At 56.6% G+C, this 17,691-nt stretch overlaps 2 protein-coding genes across 11 annotated transcripts in view; one reads left to right on the plus strand and one right to left on the minus strand.

Moving 5' to 3' along the window:
- SYT7 (synaptotagmin 7) overlaps positions 1-4,690 on the plus strand; it is a 62,241-nt gene extending 57,551 nt beyond the window's left edge. For all 10 annotated transcript variants that reach the window (XM_082342659.1, XM_082342665.1, XM_082342663.1 and 7 more), the window contains one exon: positions 1,274-4,690. In XM_082342659.1, coding sequence (XP_082198785.1) covers positions 1,274-1,378 — 105 coding nt within the window. In that variant the 3' untranslated portion in view covers positions 1,379-4,690. The remainder of the gene's footprint in view (positions 1-1,273) is intronic.
- A 4,278-nt stretch (positions 4,691-8,968) lies between these two features.
- Positions 8,969-16,115, minus strand: LRRC10B (leucine rich repeat containing 10B). Its single transcript, XM_082342683.1, has one exon. It carries the CDS (start codon positions 11,011-11,013, stop codon positions 10,135-10,137), a length of 879 nt encoding a protein of 292 aa, XP_082198809.1. The 5' UTR covers positions 11,014-16,115; the 3' UTR covers positions 8,969-10,134.
- Positions 16,116-17,691: the final 1,576 nt, after the last annotated feature.

Raw genomic sequence — 17,691 nt, forward strand, 5'->3', positions numbered from 1 at the left:
TTAGTAAGGGCATGTGTGTCCATTTAGGCTTGGAAGTTTGACCAGGAACAGTGCAGGAAGCCAGTGATCAGGGCAGGCAGAGGGGAAGGGTAGATGCCAGGAGCAAGTAAGGGGAGAACATGGATCACCCAGGGCACAGCCCTGTATGAGGGAAATGAGAGGGGGTGACCTGGGCACCCACAGGGAAGGGGGCCGAGGTGGAGACACCTCTCAGACAGATAGGAATGGAGAACCTAGCTGCTGGGGGTGGAAGAGAAGCAGCTGGCCCCAAAGAGGAGAGCTGGCCCTGCCTGCCATCTAGCAAGGCCCAGGGAGTATGACTTGCCGACCTGTGGTCACAAGTGGGACAGGTCCCCAGGACAGCATCACCCACACCCCAGTGGGACTACGTGTTCTTAGCAGGACCTGCTGAGCCCTTCCTTGACGAGCTCAGGCCAAGTAACCGTACCTACTTCTAAGCTCTTCTGAAGCTTAGCCTTTTGGAGTTGGGTGTTCTTTGGATACCACTTATAGCTCCCTTTGAAACAGTCTTACCTTCTGTTGGCTGAACCAAGGTGAAGGTGGATTTGTTCTCACTTTGGTCTGGGCAGCTTAGAGAGCCCTATGCTCTTAGCTAATCACCAGTCACAAGGCCGGTGTCAGCCCGGGGATCATGCACACAGCCCTCCGAGTCTGTGAGGCCCCTAACACAGAGGCAGGTAGACTTGGGCCAATAGTACAGAGCCCAAAAGACCTAGATTTAAATCCCTCTGCAACACTCATAAATCCTGTGACTATGGGCCAGTCTCTTAACTCTCTGTACCTTAGTTTCTCCATCTGTAAAATGGGGATAATAACATACCTGCCTCACAGGTAAGGATTTGATGATCTATGTATATAAAGTCCCTAGCTCAGTGTCTGGTGTGTAGTAAGTGCCCAGGAGGTGGGAGTGATTGTCAGTAAGGAGAGATAGGCCATGCCCAACAGGTGGGGGAGGGAAGGGTGTGGGAGAGAACTTCCCCCATCCCCATCAATCCCAAACCACAGAAGAGTCTGGGAGTCTAATTCAGAAGGGCCAGACATGCCCAGGCTCCCGAGGGGAGGCACAACAAGGAAAAGAGGGGGGCCTCTGTGGGGTAGGTTGTCACTGCAGGCAGAAGCCCCTTGGTCCCCATGATCACAGGCCATTGTGGAAATGGAGTGTCACCACCATTGACACTCCATTTCCATAATGACACAAGGGGCAGCGCCTCAGAGAGTGCCACTAATGCTGTCCTCTTCCTTTTCTCCTCAGATCTACCTGTCCTGGAAGAGTGGGCCCGGGGAGGTGAAACACTGGAAGGACATGATTGCCCGTCCCCGGCAGCCTGTGGCTCAGTGGCACCAGCTGAAGGCCTGAATGGGGCCAAGGGAGGCCCAGGGGGCCAAGGGCCTGGGTCCCCATCATACCCTCACCACTTTATGCACAATGCCTGGCCTGGCCCCCCTGCCATGGGTGAGGGAAGGATCCTGAGGGCTCGGCCAGGGAGGGGTCCCAGGAATCCAGCCCCATTTCTAGGGAGAACCAGCCCCATTCCCCACCGGTCCAGCTCTGGGGGAGGGGCTCTGGGAGCCATTTTCCTGCTTTGCCCCTTTCCTTCCTGACTTGCCGATACTAAAGAAGTGGGGGGCGGAGCACGAGAGCCAGACGGGCAGACGAGCAGATCCCTCCAGAGGCCCGCCAGGTGGGCACGGTCCCCCGTTTTCTTTAAGGCAGTGCCTGGAGTGGAGAAAGGCCGCCCCCTCCCCAGCCCCCAACGTGGGCCCAGGAGAGGGGAGGTCGAGGCGTTTAGCCCCGGCCCGACCAAGAGAGGCCTGTTCCAGGGCAGTTTCAGGTGCCGGCTGGGCCCTGAATGCCGAGGATAGTATATAGCCCGCTCCGGGGTCCTGGAGCCGCAGCCCTGTGTACTTGTGTTGTGTTCACCGTGTGTGTGTACGTGTGCGTGCGTGCGTGCGTGTGTGCGGGTGGGGGAACTCGCTCCCTGTTTCCCTGGGGCCCGCAGTGCTGAAGACGATGCAGAGAGGGCAGGGTTTCGTGAAGTGAGGTAGGGCTGGAGGCTGAGAAGTCAATGCACAGAGCCAGGGGGTGGGAGAGGAGAGGCAGGGATGGAGGCAGGGTGGGGTGGGGAAGAGGGGGCAGACAGGAGCTGGGCTGAGAACTGGGCTGCCTCCTTCTCCCCCACCCCCGCCGCCCCAGAACTCTCCACTAGCTCCTTCCCCAGCGATTTCGTCTCTTGTACACCGGTTCATGCCTTTCAGGCACCCACTGTGTGTATCGCATTCCACCAGGACTCCCCTGCTCCCTTCTGTCTCAGGGGTCCCAAGCCCCCACTAGCTCTCTTCCCTAACACCCTCATCCAAAGGCACCCTCAGCCTTCCCAGATGTTGTATCCCAGCCACGTTGGCAACGTTTGCCACGCCTTCCAGCTTCCTTCCCTTTCCTCGTCTCTGTGCAGACCTCCCCACCCACGCACCTCCACCCCTCCATCCCCTGTGCTCATAGACCTTCCCTTTCATCCCGTCATGGTCTCTGATCTTCCATCACTTGACCTTCTCCAGGGCTTTCCTTTCACCTTTCCCACAGCTCCTGGTCCCTCAGAGCAGCTCCTTCTGCCCCTCTCCGTTCAGGCAGAGGAAGCAGGGAGCATACCAGGATTCTGTGAGTTTTGAGGTTGCCCCCACACAAAGAAGCTGTGGTTCCTCTGCCTCAGCTACTGCAGAGACGAGAACTGGCATCCCCTTGGAGGCAGCAGATTTCGGGATGATCCCTGCTTAAGCCCACTCACCCCCACGCCGGTCCCGGTTTTGATGCAAGACAGCCGGTGACAGCCTCAAATCCAGGGGTCCCCGAGCCTGGGCCTGACATTCCTGGCACACACCGCGAGGTGGCGCCCTGACACTACAGTCTGTGGACGAGGTCTGAGAGCACAGTGCAACCCCAGATGGGTCTGACACCCCAGGAAGGAGACTCTGGAAAGGGTCCCCCACTTAGCACGGCAGAAGCATAGGTAGTCGGGAACCATTTTCCTTAAGTAGACTTCCCTTTGAGCTGAGCGTTTGCTCTGTGCAGTAGACGCTCACATTTTTGCCCGTATCAAAAGTTTCTTACCTAGAATCTCACGCCCCCGCCCCTACTCCCTAACCCCAAGGGTCTAGAGGAATATCATACAAAGTAGGTGAATCATTTTGTAGAGTGAAGAGTGCTAACGTAAAGCAGTCACCCACATTCCTTATAAATCCCAATTTTTCCATATTGTAGCTTTGCTTAAAATGGGGGTCTGCCCCAGTGGCACGGTCCTTATCGGGCAGGCTGGGGAACCAGCCCCCAGTGGGGGCGGGAGGGCAGCGACCCCGGAGACAGTGGAAGCGAAGAAAGGGTGTTGTTGGAAGCTTTGAGAAGCGGAGGGGATCGGCCATCCTCCATCCCTCGCTGGAATCCTGTGCCCCTCCACGCTGGAGGCCGGTGGGAGAGCCATCCCCGTCCCAGGCCCTGGTGTCTGCTACAGAGCACTCGGGGATTGAACCAACTTGCATTGAGTGGGCGGGGCAGCTGCATCCCCGTTTTCCGAGCCCGGTCCCCGAAGCTCTTAGCCAATCACATAAAGAGAGCGTCTCCAGGCCGTGCCCGTTCCAAATCTGACCCCACCCAAGCACGTCGATGAACCGGACCTGGGGTTCTCCAACCGCGACGGGCACCCTGAGCTCCGGGATGCGGGGGAGGGGTGGCAAGTGGTGGGCCAAAGGCAGGGTGGGCTAGCAAGGGAAGCAGCGGGTGGTATGGGGTGAGGGCGGGGGCGGTCTAAGGCTATAGAAGAACAAGGAAAGGGGGAACTTGAGGGTGGGGGGAGGGCCCTCGTGCCCTGTCACCATCCTAGGACCTTGGACAAATCACCCACACTCCCGGGGCCTCAGTTTCCCCATCTGTAAAATGATGGTAATAATACTTCACCTACCTCATAGGGGAGGTTGTAAGGCCGCTGTCACCTGACCTGGGGGTGGAGGCAGGAGGATTCTGAAGGTGCTACCCGTGAGTAAAGTATTATTACCGTAGCCCGAAGGCAAGGCCCGCCTTCCCCGCCCCCCACAGAGCCTCCAGGGATAGCTGAGGCCTGCCTGGGCCCATCTATCTCTTCTCCACTGTGTCCCCGGTCCCTTCATGAGCGGTCATCTGCCATCTTTGTGGGCGCCCTAGACTTAATCATTATCTTATTCAGGTATCCTTTCTTGTGACCATCTCCCCACGTAACTGCTGTACAAATTCCACCTGCTCCAGGACCCCGTACCTGCCCACCGGCGCCAGACGCCAGGGAAGGGACAAGGAAAACAGCCACAAAAAAAACCAAGGGAAGCCCCCAGAATCCCCAGCCCCTCTGGGGTCCCAGGGGTGGGGATTGGTGGTCGCTGTTTGTATTGTGTTTGAGTCCTTGAGTGCAAGCGTTTTATAAAAACAACAACAACAAAAACCCACTATCACAAAAAAATTTGCAGCGAAGAGAAATGAAGGAAAACTGAAGAAAAAAAAAAGGAAAAAAAGAATCATACAAAATTTTTCCACCACACGCACCCTCTAAGCCAGCAAGATTTCCTCTTTGCAAAATCATATTTTTGTGGGAATGGGCCCTGCTTTTTGTGGCAAGGCCTGTTCTGATTAATAAAGGATCGTGAAAAAGTAGGGCCTTGGCTGTTTCCTCCGTGGGTCCTAGCTCTCCCTCTCCTCGCAGGGGAAGAAGCAGTGGGGTGAGGGGATGGGGAGCCTGGGGCTGCATCTCCCCTCACCTGTCACCTTTGGGATTTGGCTTCACGGGTGATGAGGCCCTTCCAGCCCATCCTCAGGTTGAGCATATGAGCCCACCAGCTGCCCAGAAAGCAGAGGAGCAGCCATACCCCCTGGATCAGGCCTAAAGCGAGGCTTATCGGGAGTGGAGTCTACTCGGGGCCTGAGGGGTGCCCCTCTAGCTCACCCAGCCCGACATCCCCTTCCTCAGTTCCCAGGGGAACCACCCTCCAAGGCAGGTCAGACAAACCAAAGGGAGACCCTCCACCTTCCCCGCCAGCACCTGAACTCTGGCTGGGCCACTGTTGTTTCAGGCCAGCACGTCCTCCTCCTTCTGTTCCCTGCAAAGCTCTGGGTCTGTTGGCTGGACCTGCAGCTTCTCTCCATCCTTTTCTGGTTTCATCCTTTAGGATTGTTACAAGTCTCCCCAACTGAAAAGCACCCAAGGCCAGTCCTAGCCTGAGGACCTGAGAAGCTGGGCCCCAGTGTCTTCCTTCTCCAGACACAGTGGCCCCGGGCAAACTAGTTCCTTCCTCCTGGTGTCGGTTCCCTCCGTCCACAGAAGAGCAATAACCATCCCAGCCCTTTCCCCTTCCCTCCCACACACAGCCCAGGAGAAGCCGAGGCCTGGCAGCTCTCGGGGTGCTTCAGAAGGAAGGTGCTACATCTGTTACAGGCACACAAGAAATGAGTGCCCTCTGTTGTCGTGTGTCCCCTGCCCACTCCGAGTGAAGGGGCCACCGTGCCTCCTGCACTAAGTACCCCCACCTGAAGCTGCCCGTTTTCTCCCCTTCTGCCCCATGAGTTTCCGACAGCTTGGTTTAAATGTCCCGTTAAAAGGTTCTGATCTCTGGCTCAGAGACTGGAGGGAGCCCTAGGGTCTGGGAGGTAGCCTCACGAGCACTCCTTGCCAGGACTTCTGTTCAGGCTCGCTCTGGAAAAACTAGGCTTGAAAGCAGGACAGCTCGGCCTGGCAGAGGTGGCAGCCCCATGCCACGGGCTCCAGGCCTCCTCCTGGCCTTTTTGCCTTCTCCTGCCTCCACTTTGGGGCGTCTCTCTTCATCCATGCCTGCAGAGACTCCCCATCCCTCCCTGTGGCTGGGACCAGTGCCCTCTGGTGTTCTTTCTCCTGCAAGTCCCTCCTGGATTCCGCTGCTTTCTGGAAGGCCTTCTCAGGCCACGTCCTGCTCTCCTCTCCCTCTCCAACAAAGACAACCAGAAGGACAACGCTTGAACACGCCCCATATGCCCCAGCCCGCGTCTCCCCAACCATCTGTGTCCCTTGAAGATGCCCCGCTCTCTGTGTCTGTGTCCTGTGTGTATGTGTGGTGTCGCCTTTAGATTGTGAGCCCCCCTGGGCAGGGATCCCTGTCTGAATACATGTTCTGGGCAGCGCACTCGGGTGTGCTAATAAATGTCCATCCTCAGAACGAGAGTGCCCAGGTGTCTTAAGGAAGCTCTGGGGCGATGGCTGAGCAAGCTGATGTGGTGGCATTGGATGTGAGGGAGATGCTTCTGGGCAGGGCCCCCAGGTCCCGAGCACCTTATTCTCCTGCTTTCCGAAGCCCCTGAGCGTGGATGGGAAGAGGGGGATGGCAGTAACGAAGCCAGGAAAGGATCCAATCTCTGCTGCTCCGCCGGCCAGCAGGTCTGGCTGTTGGGAGGCCCCGGGAGGAAGACAGGCTACGATTCCCACTTATTCCACACCCAAACCTGACCACCAGCCATGGACAGAGAGGCTCTCCCGTGGCGCGGATTGAGCATTGGGTTAGGAGGCCTAACACCCATTTATGGGCAAGCCACTTTCCTCCCCAGGCCTGTCCCTTGCCCCATCGCTGCCTCTGCTCTGGCCTCACCACAGTCCCCACAGCCTGCCTTCCTGGTCTGATCTGCCAACTCCCTTGGCCTCTGCCCTGCTCCCCCATGGCCCACCCACCCCTGACTGTCCCCCCAACAACGTGCGGAACCGTCGATGTGGCCACTGTTACAAGTGCCCCTACAAAAGTCATCTCCCTTTCTCCCTGCTCCCCCAAGGCCAAGTGAGAAGTCCCCAACAGGCAGATGGGGGTGGGGAGCAGGCGGGCTAAGACTCCGAATACAGTGCTCTCTTCATCACCAAGGAGAGCTGTGACGCCCAGCTTCCCCGGCAACAGCTCCTTTCCTATCCTAGTCTCCCCCATTTCTACATGGAGACGGAGACCCTCAGCAGCGCTCTCGAACCAGGCATCAGCACCCACTTTAACCCAACTCTCTAACTTCCCGAGAGAAAGCGGCTCTTGATAGTGAAGGGCAAGCAAGCAGCAGAGCTGGTTCCCGGGCCCGTAACAGATTTCTCTCCTCTTTCCCTGCGGAGAAACTCGGCCTCAGCAGCCCTGCTTGGCTGGCGAGCGGCTGTGGATAAGGGTGCCGTCCTTGACAATGCAAAACGGCACAGCCCTGTGTGCCTCGGGATGGCCCAGGGGGACTTATCACAGGGCCTTTGCCCGTATCTAGAGTCCTCCGGGCGAGTGCAACGGGGGAAGAGGCACAGGGAAACAGACCAGGGAGAGGAAGGGAATCTGGGCTGGCAGTTATTCCAGGATAACTGCGGCTCCCCTGCACCCCGCCCCCCTACCTCTAAGATTTGCATGAAGGGAAGGTGGACAAACACCAGGTTGTATGGAGCGCTGAGCTGCAGCATCAGCTCTAAATAAACCCCGCTCCTTGTGTGCAGATGGACAAACTGAGGCCTGGGGGGCAGCGAGGGGCATGACTTGCTTAAGGTCTCCCGGTCAAGAGTAGAACTAGGACTGAAATCCATGCTTTCTTTTTTCTTTTTTTTAATTAATTTTTATTTATTTATTTTTGGCTGTGTTGGGTCTTCGTTTCTGCGCACGGACTTCCTCTAGTTGCGGCAAGCAAGGGCTTCTCATGGCGGTGGCTTCTCTTCTTGCGGAGCACGGGATCTAGGTGCGCGGGCTTCAGTAGTTGTGGCACGCAGGCTCAGTAGTTGTGGCTCTTGTGGCGCACGGGCTTAGTTGCTCCGCGGCATGTGGGATCTTCCCGGACCAGGAATCGAACCCGTGTCCCCTGCACTGGCAGGAAGATTCCTAACCACTGTGCCACCAGGGAAGTCCCAGGACTGAAATCCATGCCTTCTGATTCTAGGCCCAGGGGAATATGCCATCATAGGAATCACGGGGCAAGAGGACAGTCTGGATGGCTGACACTCCTACCCCACCTGAGTGACTGAGAACTCAAGTTCTTTCCTGCAAGTTCCAAGACCCCAGGAGGGACCATTGGCCCTGATGGAGCCTCAACAGGGGGAGCATGGGCACCTGAGGAGCCCTGGGAGGGACAAGGTCTGCAGCCAACCCCCGCACTTCTCTTCCTCCTTGAGAAGGAGGCAGCCTCCAATCTTTCCCACCCTAAGAGCACTTTCTGTCCATTGGAGGCCTTCACTCTCCCAAGCTGACTCCTTCAGATCCATCCCCAGCCTCCTCCTAACCCCCAGGTCCAGCCCAGTGGCCAGCAGAGCTGCTGGGCCAGGCCTGACCTTTGGGCCTTGTATGACATCATCCCTGTTGCCATGGTGATGGTGGCCTGGCAGCATCTTCTCAAGGGAGATGGGCCTCTAGGCTTGAGGTTTTACAATTTTCTCTCTTTCTCTAAATATTTAAACATTTTTTTCCTGAACAATGAGGGGAGAAAGTAATGACTGAGTTAAAAAAAAAAAAAAAAAGACTAAGAGGGAGAGACAGAGAGAGGAAAATGGAGCCAGGGAGATGGAAAGAGGGAAGAACAGAGTCACAGACAGGGAGGATGGGGGTCAGTGCCAGTGAAAGAACAGAGAAAGGTCAGCCAAGCTTGAGATTCAAAAACATATTAAGAGTCGGGAATTTGAGAATTAAGCTGGAGAAGACCAAGGAAGGGGGACTGGGGGTGAGGGCCGGTGGCCAGGTGGCAGAGAGTAAGATACAACCAGATGAGAGAGCAGTCTTGAGCAGCCAAAGCCATTTGTGACTGAAGACAAGCTCTTGTTCCCCAGACAGGACACAACAGTTGGCCAGGGCCACTGTGACATAGAGCTGGAGCACATGGACAGAGGGCAGTGCCAGAGGGAGTCCACGGTCCCCACAGCAACGGGACCCAGTGCTCCCAGGGCTTATAAATAAACAGGCATGTGGGAAACGAACATTCTTTCTCCGAGAAATATAATTTATGTTTACAGCCAGTTTTTTTTTTTTTTTCTTCCTAAAGAAAACGCTACCATGGGGGGGCCCTGCCCCCGACAGTGTCCCTGAGTGGCCCTGGCCCTGGGCCCTCCTCCCATTATTGCTTGGATGGGAAAGATCTGGCCCTGGGAATTGCAGAGCGAGGCCTCACTCCTCACCCCCGGAGGCTGTCCTGGTGACGGAGTGGAGGCACACAGTGCTCGTCCCATGCCCCACGCCATGCCAGCCACCCCGATGGTGCCCATTTAAGGGAATGGAGAGTACAGGCAGTGGCTACACTGGAGCAGCCGCCCAGAGTAGAGAGCCTCTCTCTCCAGTGCAGGAGGCCCTAGAGGCACAGTGGCTTCTTTTCAAACTTGACAGCTGGAAGGCTCAGGCTGTGGGGAAGGGAGGGAATGTTCTCTTTCCAGCAAGATTCCAGGCACAAGCTGGAAGAAGAGAACAGAATAAAAGGCAAGGGCAGAGACCTTGCCTTCTGAGTCCCCCCTTTCCCACACAAAACTTAGGGGACCTGGGGAAGGAGGTATGTACCATGAGCCCTGGTGGAGGAACAAGGGCAGCTATGGTGTTAGGGCCCCAATCCCGGTTTCCCACACCTGTCTGTCCTGGGCACCAGCCCCAACTCCAAGCCCCTGCCCCTGGGCCAGGCCTTCTTCTGGGGGCAGTTCTGCCTCAAGCAGGCATGTGGTCCACTCCAGAGGTAGCGGCTCCTACACCAGAAAGGGTGGACCTAGAAGATCCAGACTCCAGGAGGAGGGAGGTTGGTGGGTGCCCTGAGCTTCCAGACTCAGCCAAGGGGATGATTCCATGGTCAGTGGTGACCCTGGTTCCAGGAAGAAGCTGGTGCCTTTACTACTGTGTTGTCAGTGACTCTATCAGGGACCAGACGGAGCTATAAGAACTGGACGGAACCAGGACTTCTTGGCCTGAAGACCGCCCAGAGACCAGCCAGTAGGCAGTCTTTTCATTACCCTGGAATGTCTGAAGATGGCCCCCAGGCCTGCCTGTCCCCGGCAGCTTGCCCAAAGAGACCCCTTCTCTGCCCCAAGTAGGGACCCACCGTTCCCACAAACCTTCCCAGAGGCCCTCCTCCCAGAGTGGCCGAGGCCCAACACCCAGGGCACAGGCTCAGGTGCCCAGTCCTGGAGCTGCTTCCAGGGCGCAGAGGCTGTCCACGGGGGGCCCCAGAGCCCGGGAGCTCCCGCCCCCTATGAGCAGGTCTTCTTCCTCCTCATCGTCAAAGGCCCGCGCTGGGCGCCGCGGCGGCGGCCGGGGCGTGGGTTCGTCGCGCTCGGCCATGCGCTCGACGGCGCCCTCGCCCACAAGGAAGACCGTGTCGGCGACGCGGGGGGGCCCAGTGACCGGGTTGTGGTCGTAGGAGAAGACGCGCAGAGCGCGCAGCGGGTGCAGGTCGGGGAAGCCGCCCAGGCGGTTGCGGTCTAGGTCGAGGATGTGCAGGCGGCCCATGCGCAGCAATGCGGGCGGGAACTCCTCGAAACGGTTGCCGTAGAGCCAGAGGCCGCGCAGGCCCGTCATGCGCGGCAGCTCCGCGGGCAGCGCACGCAACCGGTTGTCGCCCATCTGCAGCGACTGCAGCGCCACCAAGCGCAGCAGCGGCCGCGGGAAACGCCGCAGGAAGTTGCCCTCGATCCAGAGGCAGCGCAGGCTCTGCAGCTGCGCGAAGTCGGCGGGCAGCGCCGGCAGCCGGTTGCTGCCCAGGTAGAGGCGCGTGAGGCGCGGCAGGCGACACAGACCGTCGGGCAGGCGCTCGAGTTTGTTGAAGTCGAGCGCCAGGATGCGCAGCTCGCGCAGCTCCTCGATCTCCTCGGGCAGCTCGCGCAGCCCCGTGCCGCTCACGTACAGCTTCTGCAGGCGGCTCAGCGCGCACACGGCGCTGGGCAGCCGCCGCAGGCGCCTCCCGCTCAGCTCCAACTGCTGCTCGCCATTGCGCAGTTGCTCCTCCGCGTCCGATGGCAGCTCGTCCGGCGTGGACTCGGCTATGCCCATGGTCACGGGCCCCGGCCGGGGCCGCCGCCGCCGCCCGGCATCGCCCCGCCCTCGCGACCCCCCGGCCTCCTCGACGGGGCCAAGGCCGCGCCGGCTCCGGGGCCCCCCGCCCCGGCCTGCCCCTGCGCCGGGAGGGGGGCCGTGCCTGGCTGGGAGGAGGCGCCCTCCTGGGGCCCAGCCGCCGCGCGCCGCGCGCCACGCGCCGCGCTCCGCCGCCCGCCCTCCGGCCTCCCCTGCTCCCTCCGCCGGAGGCCGACTGGCTCAGGTTAGCACTGACTTGCAACTCGGAGACCCGTTGCCCTGGCAACCCCCGACGCGCGTGCGGCTGCCAATGAGGCGGAGGGAGGGCGGGGCGGGGCCAAGGTGCCACCAGAGCGGGGTACGGGCGCCGGGGCTCGCGCCCCGTGTTCCCACCCGACCAGCCCCGGAGCCAGCGCTCGCCGAGGGAACCCAAGATCCGCTGTCCGCAAACCTGGCACCGTGCCAGCACAGACCCGACGACAGACGCTGTCTACACTTCCAGCCACAGCGAGCCGTTTGGTGTGCGGTTGTGTGCGTCCAGAGCTGCAAGTCCAAGAAGAAGGAGCCAAGGACCGAGGAAACGCCGGCGCGCGACCCAGGACTCTGGAAAAGTGGCTCTCGAGGACGGACTGAGGGGCGCGGTCATTGCCGGCCGTTCGTGTCCAGCGGCGTGGGCCCAGTCTTCCCGCTGGGGTCACTTTAGGATAGTAACTCAGACCATTGTTCCTTTCTGGGCTTTTTCAGACTGGGTCACAGCTGAGGATCTGCGGGGACCCAAGCTTGGCTCCGCCCCCCTCCCCCGCCCAGTGCACCCGCAGTGCACAGCAGGTTCCTGGTTCGTGCACTCACACCCCCCTCTCCTGCCGAGTCCCTCCAGCTACGCTCAAGGTCGGTGTGTGGCTGCGGTGGACGGAGGACTGGCGCACACGAGCGCCTTTGAGCACCACCAGTGATGACCACGCTCGTTCTGGAACCGTTCCTCTTGCTCACGCTCCCACCTACAGCTTTTTGCCCATGACTTCTCCCCTCCTGCACCAAGCCCTCCTGCCAGAGCTGCCAGCAGAAACACTCCCTCTGGTTTATTGCCAGCCTGCCATGGGCCCAGCACTATGCTGAAAGCATTGCGCTGAGTCCTTGCCACAGTCTATGAGGTAGGTACCCTCCTTGCCCCAATTTTAAAGATGGAGAAACTAGTCTGACTCTCCAACTTTTGCTCTTAACCAAGTACCACTCCAATAAATGGAAACAATGACTCCACCTCTGTCCATGAATTTTCTCACAGCAGAGCCTCAGTCTAACTCTTACGACAAAGGCATTATTAATCCCATAGGAAAGATGAGGAAAGTGGCCCCAGAGGGATTAGGCAGGCAACTTGCTGAAGGTCACACAGCGAGTAGAGTGTACAGCCAGGAAGTCAAGTCTGCAGGCTCCAGGCCTCCTCCATCCTGCCTTCCCACCTTGGTGGGTGTGACCATGTAATTGGCTGCAGGGACAGACCTCTAGACGGCGTCTTGCCCTCTGACCCACCCCCACTCCCATCTCCACTACAATCTGGGAAGGAGGCCAGCCCAAGGGCAGACAGCAGGGGCCAGTGCAAGGAGAGGATGAAAACTACAACCCCTGAAATGTAAGCTGGCTGGGGCAGGTAAGCTTGTCTCCTTCCCTGCTGGCACAGGGTCTGGCACATAGTAGTCATTCCATGAAAATTATCAACATTTTAAAAGATGGAGGTGAACTTTACATAGAGTGAAATGCATAGATCATAAGTGTAGAGTCTGGTGAGTTTTGACGAATGTAAACACCCATGTAATATTTCCATCACTCAGAGTTCCCTCACACCTGCCTCTTCCAGTCAATCCCAGAGGCAACCATGATCTTGACCTCTATCATCATGGATCAGTTTTGCCTGCTCCTGAATTTCATATAAATGGAATTATTCAGTGTGTACCTTTTTTTGCTCCTGGCATCTTTTTCTCAGATACTCGATATCTATGTGTTGGATAAAGAAACGAAAGAGCAGAGCAATAGTAGTTGTAATCAGGCAAGGGGTGTCATGGGGTGAACATAGAGACGGGTACTGCTCTGAGCCAGGAGCTAGCCTTGGACCCCTGTCCTGGAACGAAGACTGATAAGATGCAAGCTGAGGTAGAAGACCCGGACAGAGAATAAGTGGGACCCAGACACCAGATCTGGGATGTAGGAGAATTCTGAGCCCCAGCCAGAGGGACTTCAAGCTCCTTCCAGACCCCACCTAAGCCCCAGTCCAACTTTCTCCCTTCTACTCATTTGGGAGAACTGGGAAAAGGTGACACCTCAGACACCAGAAGGCTGAGGAAAACCCAGCCAGGCAGCCGGGATAAGAATGAGCACCTCCCCCACAACCCCCCACCTCCTCCTGCCCACCCTCCCCCAGCAGTTTCCCCAAGGGAACATTTGCTGTGGAGGAGGAAGCCCAGCCAGCTCCCCTCACCACATGCTCGGAGCTGGCGCTCCAGCACCAGGCAGCCCTCCTGGGCTCTGCCAGCATGGGCAGGAACTGCATGAGCCCCTGCAACGCCAGCACCAGGCTTGGCAGAGCTTCCTGGGTTCAAGGGTGCAGGGGACCAGCCCTCTTCTTTCTTCGAGTCTTTTTCTTGCTCTGGGTAGATGCTGTACCTTCGCCTCCCACCAGGCCCTTCTCAGTGAGTAAAGGTAGAATGTACTGCCGTTCCGGGCCCACGCAGGCTGACAGTGGGGCAATCGTGTTGATGAATCACACTGTCACTGCGGGCGCCCAGTCCTTGTCAAGGCGTCACTAATGAATTAGCTTCACCCCCAGCACGGGGCCTCTCAGCCTTTCCCCACTCCCTGGGAAGGCAGGAAACTGAAACCTGGGCGCAGGGAGGGGCTCTGACAGCTCTAGGAATGGGCCCAGATCCCGGCCAGCCCCTCTGCCCACGTGCGCTGGAAAAATGTCCAAGGAACAGGCCCCTCGGCCCCCCAAAACGGCCTCTCTGTTCCTAATCATGAGCTATAACTGTCCTGCCCACCTCCAAATCTGTATTTTTAAAATAAATTTTTGAAATTCAGAAAAAGTACAAAGCCGTCTGTGATAAACACCCCTGTGCCCAGAATCCAGCGCTGACAATTGCTCACATTTTGTCATACTTGCTTTAAATCTATTTTCTTTTAAATAAAAGGAAGAAAACAGCACGTGTAATGTAGAAGTCTCCTTTGTCGCCCCTCCCGTGCCCCCACAAGCACCCCAGACCCCTGACCCACTGACCCTGCCAAGGCCCCTCTGTTTCCCCACCCCCACCGATGCCCCCCTGCTGATCTTTGGAGCCACTGTGGCTGCTGAGACTTGAATAAGATCATGGAATGCTGGCCTCGTAGGTTCTTAGAAAGCAAGGATTTGCACGTATTAGAGCCAACAACGAAATGTCAGAGCTGGGAGGGTGCTTAGCTCCTCTGGGAGATCACAGGCTCTGTTAAATGTCTGTAAGAAGCCAGTGACCCTCATCCCAGAAAAGTGCATGGAGGCTGGAACTCGCTCAGTGATGCACACAGTTCCCATGGTTCGTGATCTCCTGAGGGTCTAGTCCAGCTCCCTCATTTGGCCAAAAAGGAAAGCGACAATATCCTTCGTGCCGTGGCCCACTCCCCTTACCTGCACCGGCCAGAACCTGAGTCCTCAGCATCATTCAGGTATTCATTCAACAAACGTCAAGCCCCTACTTGTATGTCCAGGCACTGGGGATGGCTATGAATGTGAACATCATAGACAAAAAACCCTGCCTTTGTGGAACTTGCATTCCTGTGAGTGGAGATAATCAAGAAAACGCATTTCGGTGTGTCAGGCAATGTTCAGGCTATGGAGGAGATAAAGCAAGGAAGGGACGAGGAGGAATGAGGACCCCATTTAAAACAGAGTGGCCAGGGAGGCCTCACCAACAGGATGGCATCTGAGCAAAGACGGGAAGAAGAGGGAACAAACCAAGCAGACAGACGTCTGGGGAAAACGCATTCCAGGCAGAGGGGATGGCGATACCAAGACCCCAGTGCAGGAGTGTGCCTGGGTGTCCTGGAGCCACAGAAAGCCCGGGGAGCAAGGGGAGCTTGGCAGCAGGCAAGGCCGGAGAGGGAAAGGGAGGGGGCAGACCACGGAAGGCCTGTGGCCTCTGTGAAGGCTTTGGCTTTGACTTTGGGTGAGAGATGACTGGGGGACTTTGAGCAGAGGAGTGACATGATTTGACACACATTTTAACAGGATCCCTTTGGCTGCAGCTGCAAGAAAGATGTGTGTGCGCGCGTGTGTGTGTGCCTGTGTGTGTGTGTGTCTGTGTCTGTGTGTGTCTCGGGGTGGGGGGAGGAGTTTGTGCGGCTCCCACCCCTCCCGTCTTGGTTCTCTTCCACAAGGTGATGATGGTTATCATTTACTGAGCATCTACTGGTTATCTAATTTACCTTTCTCCACAGCTTTGCCAGGCAGGTACTAAATCCCCCTGCCCTACAGATGAGGAAACAGATTCAGAGAAGTTAAGTAGCTTGATCGAGGTCACACAGCTGGTCAGGGGCAAAGGCAGGATTCCAACCCAGTCCATCTTATTGAAAAGCCAGGCCTCTTCCTACTATGTCTCATTGCCTCTTAGCTACGGAAAATCAGAGAAACCACCTAGGATGCCGAAATGCTTGCCCCCATCCTGCAAATAGCACAAAGATTTCCAGGACTGCCCTACTTGGAGATCTTGATACCAGGCCCTGGGGTTCAGTGTTTGCCCAACTGGGGGTGTCCTAGAACCCACAAGGCAAGCCTAGGAACCCCAAAACAGGCTGGGGAGGGCAGAGGAAAGAGGCCCCTAGGGGCTGTGATCTGGGCTCAGGGTTAGCAAATCCCTGTTAGCAAATCCCAGGCAGTCTCTGGCCCCCCATTGGCCCAGAGCCCTTCATTAGACAGCCAAACTCACAAGGCTAGCCCAGACTCCCTAGAAACTGGAGCCTAGACATACCTTGGGGATCACTCTCCCCTGAAACCAGAGCTCTGAGAGTGACCTGCTTGGTCTGTTGAAAGCTGAGAGTGTCATTTTCCATTCAGTTCCCCCCGCCAACCCCCTTCATCTCTCCCAAGGACACCGGAGCTGGAGCAACAAGGCCAAGGGAGAGAGGCTGACTCGATGGCCAGGGCCACGCCTCCACGCTGTGCATGGGAACCTGACCATCCTAATGGTTCTGGTAGGTTCCACGTTCCAGAATGGTTTCTGAGCATGATGGCTCCTTCCTTCTGGAAGAGGCCATGGTGGTCACGGCTGGCAACTGCCCATATGTTACTACCTTCCTAGATCTGTGGCCAAGTGCAAGTCCAGTCTTGCTCCAAGACTACAGACACAGGTCCCAATCATGACCATCAAGGACTTGCCTGGCCTCGTCCCCCTCCCTGTGGCAGGAGCTGCTGAGGGTCACCAGCTTCTGTCCCTGCCCCCCACTTCTTCCTGAGCTCTCAGGCTGACGGGGTGGGGCCCTGGAATGAGCACTGGGCCAATGGATGTGAGCAGAAGTGACGCATGCCACATCCCACACAATCCTCCACTCTCTTTTATTTTCTGCAGTGTTGAAGGTGGAAAGGAACTGGATCCCCGAGTCATCACTTGAAGACGAGCTATCTGACCCACATTAGACTGTGAAGAAAATGAGAAATAAATTTTTAATATGTTTAACCATTTAGACTTAAGGGTTGTTTGTTACAGAATTGGCCTGGTCTAACACACTTTCTCTCAGTTTCTCAAATGCACCAGCTTCTTTCTACCCCAGGACCTTTGCACATGCTAGTCCCTCTTTTTCCCATTCTACTTGGCTCACATTGCTTATCCTTAAGATTTCAGCTGAAACCTTCCTCTCTCAGAGAATCCTTCCAGATCCCCCAGAGCACACGGGAGTCAAGCCCCTGTTTTACAGATTCTTGAATTCCCACATTTCTTCTTCAAAACACTTATTCCAATTATAATTAAATAAATAATTAACCATGAATTAGTTGAAGTCTGTTTCCTCTGTACCAAGATATAATCTCCATGAGAACAAGGAAAATAAAGGGAACAGTGAACAGGCTAGAGAAGAAACATAACCTGGCCTGAAAGAGTGAATCACTCCTAGTTTTATTTGAACTGTTACTAATCTGTAGTGTCTTGTAACTAGATTTGTACTTCACAAAGCTAACCTATCACTCTTTAACACTATGTGAATTACATCCTGCACTCCCTTGTAGCAAATCACCCCTTATAGTATTTGCATGTCACATAGAAGGTCGCAGGCGATAACCCAGAGACAGATGGACCCAATTACCAGTCTGCCTGACGCCAGATGTGACTGTTTTGAAATAATGCAGGAGGAAGAAGAATGCAAGACCTTCACTACTTTGATCCTTATCATATACCCCAGACTGCAAGCCCCACATATAAAATCTCCGATTCCCCGAGGTGGGGGGCACAGTTCTTGAGGCGCTAGCCTGCTGTGTCTTCCCTTCTGCCTGGCAGGAAAATAAAGCCATCTCTCTCTTCCTCCAAAATCTCTGTCTCCGTATTTCTGTTTGGCATCGGTGCACAGAGAAGCCAAGATTTTGGCAACAGTAGGGACCTTGTTCACTGATGTTCCGTGGCACTCAGCCCTGTGCTTGCTGCATTGTAC

The sequence above is a fragment of the Balaenoptera borealis genome (assembly GCF_965194805.1).
Source record: "Balaenoptera borealis genome assembly, chromosome: 11".
Lineage (NCBI taxonomy): Eukaryota > Metazoa > Chordata > Mammalia > Artiodactyla > Balaenopteridae > Balaenoptera > Balaenoptera borealis.

Bases quoted from the DNA above. Each gene is read 5' to 3' on its own strand.
- LRRC10B (XM_082342683.1), bottom strand. From the start codon at position 11,013: ATGGGCATAGCCGAGTCCACGCCGGACGAGCTGCCATCGGACGCGGAG.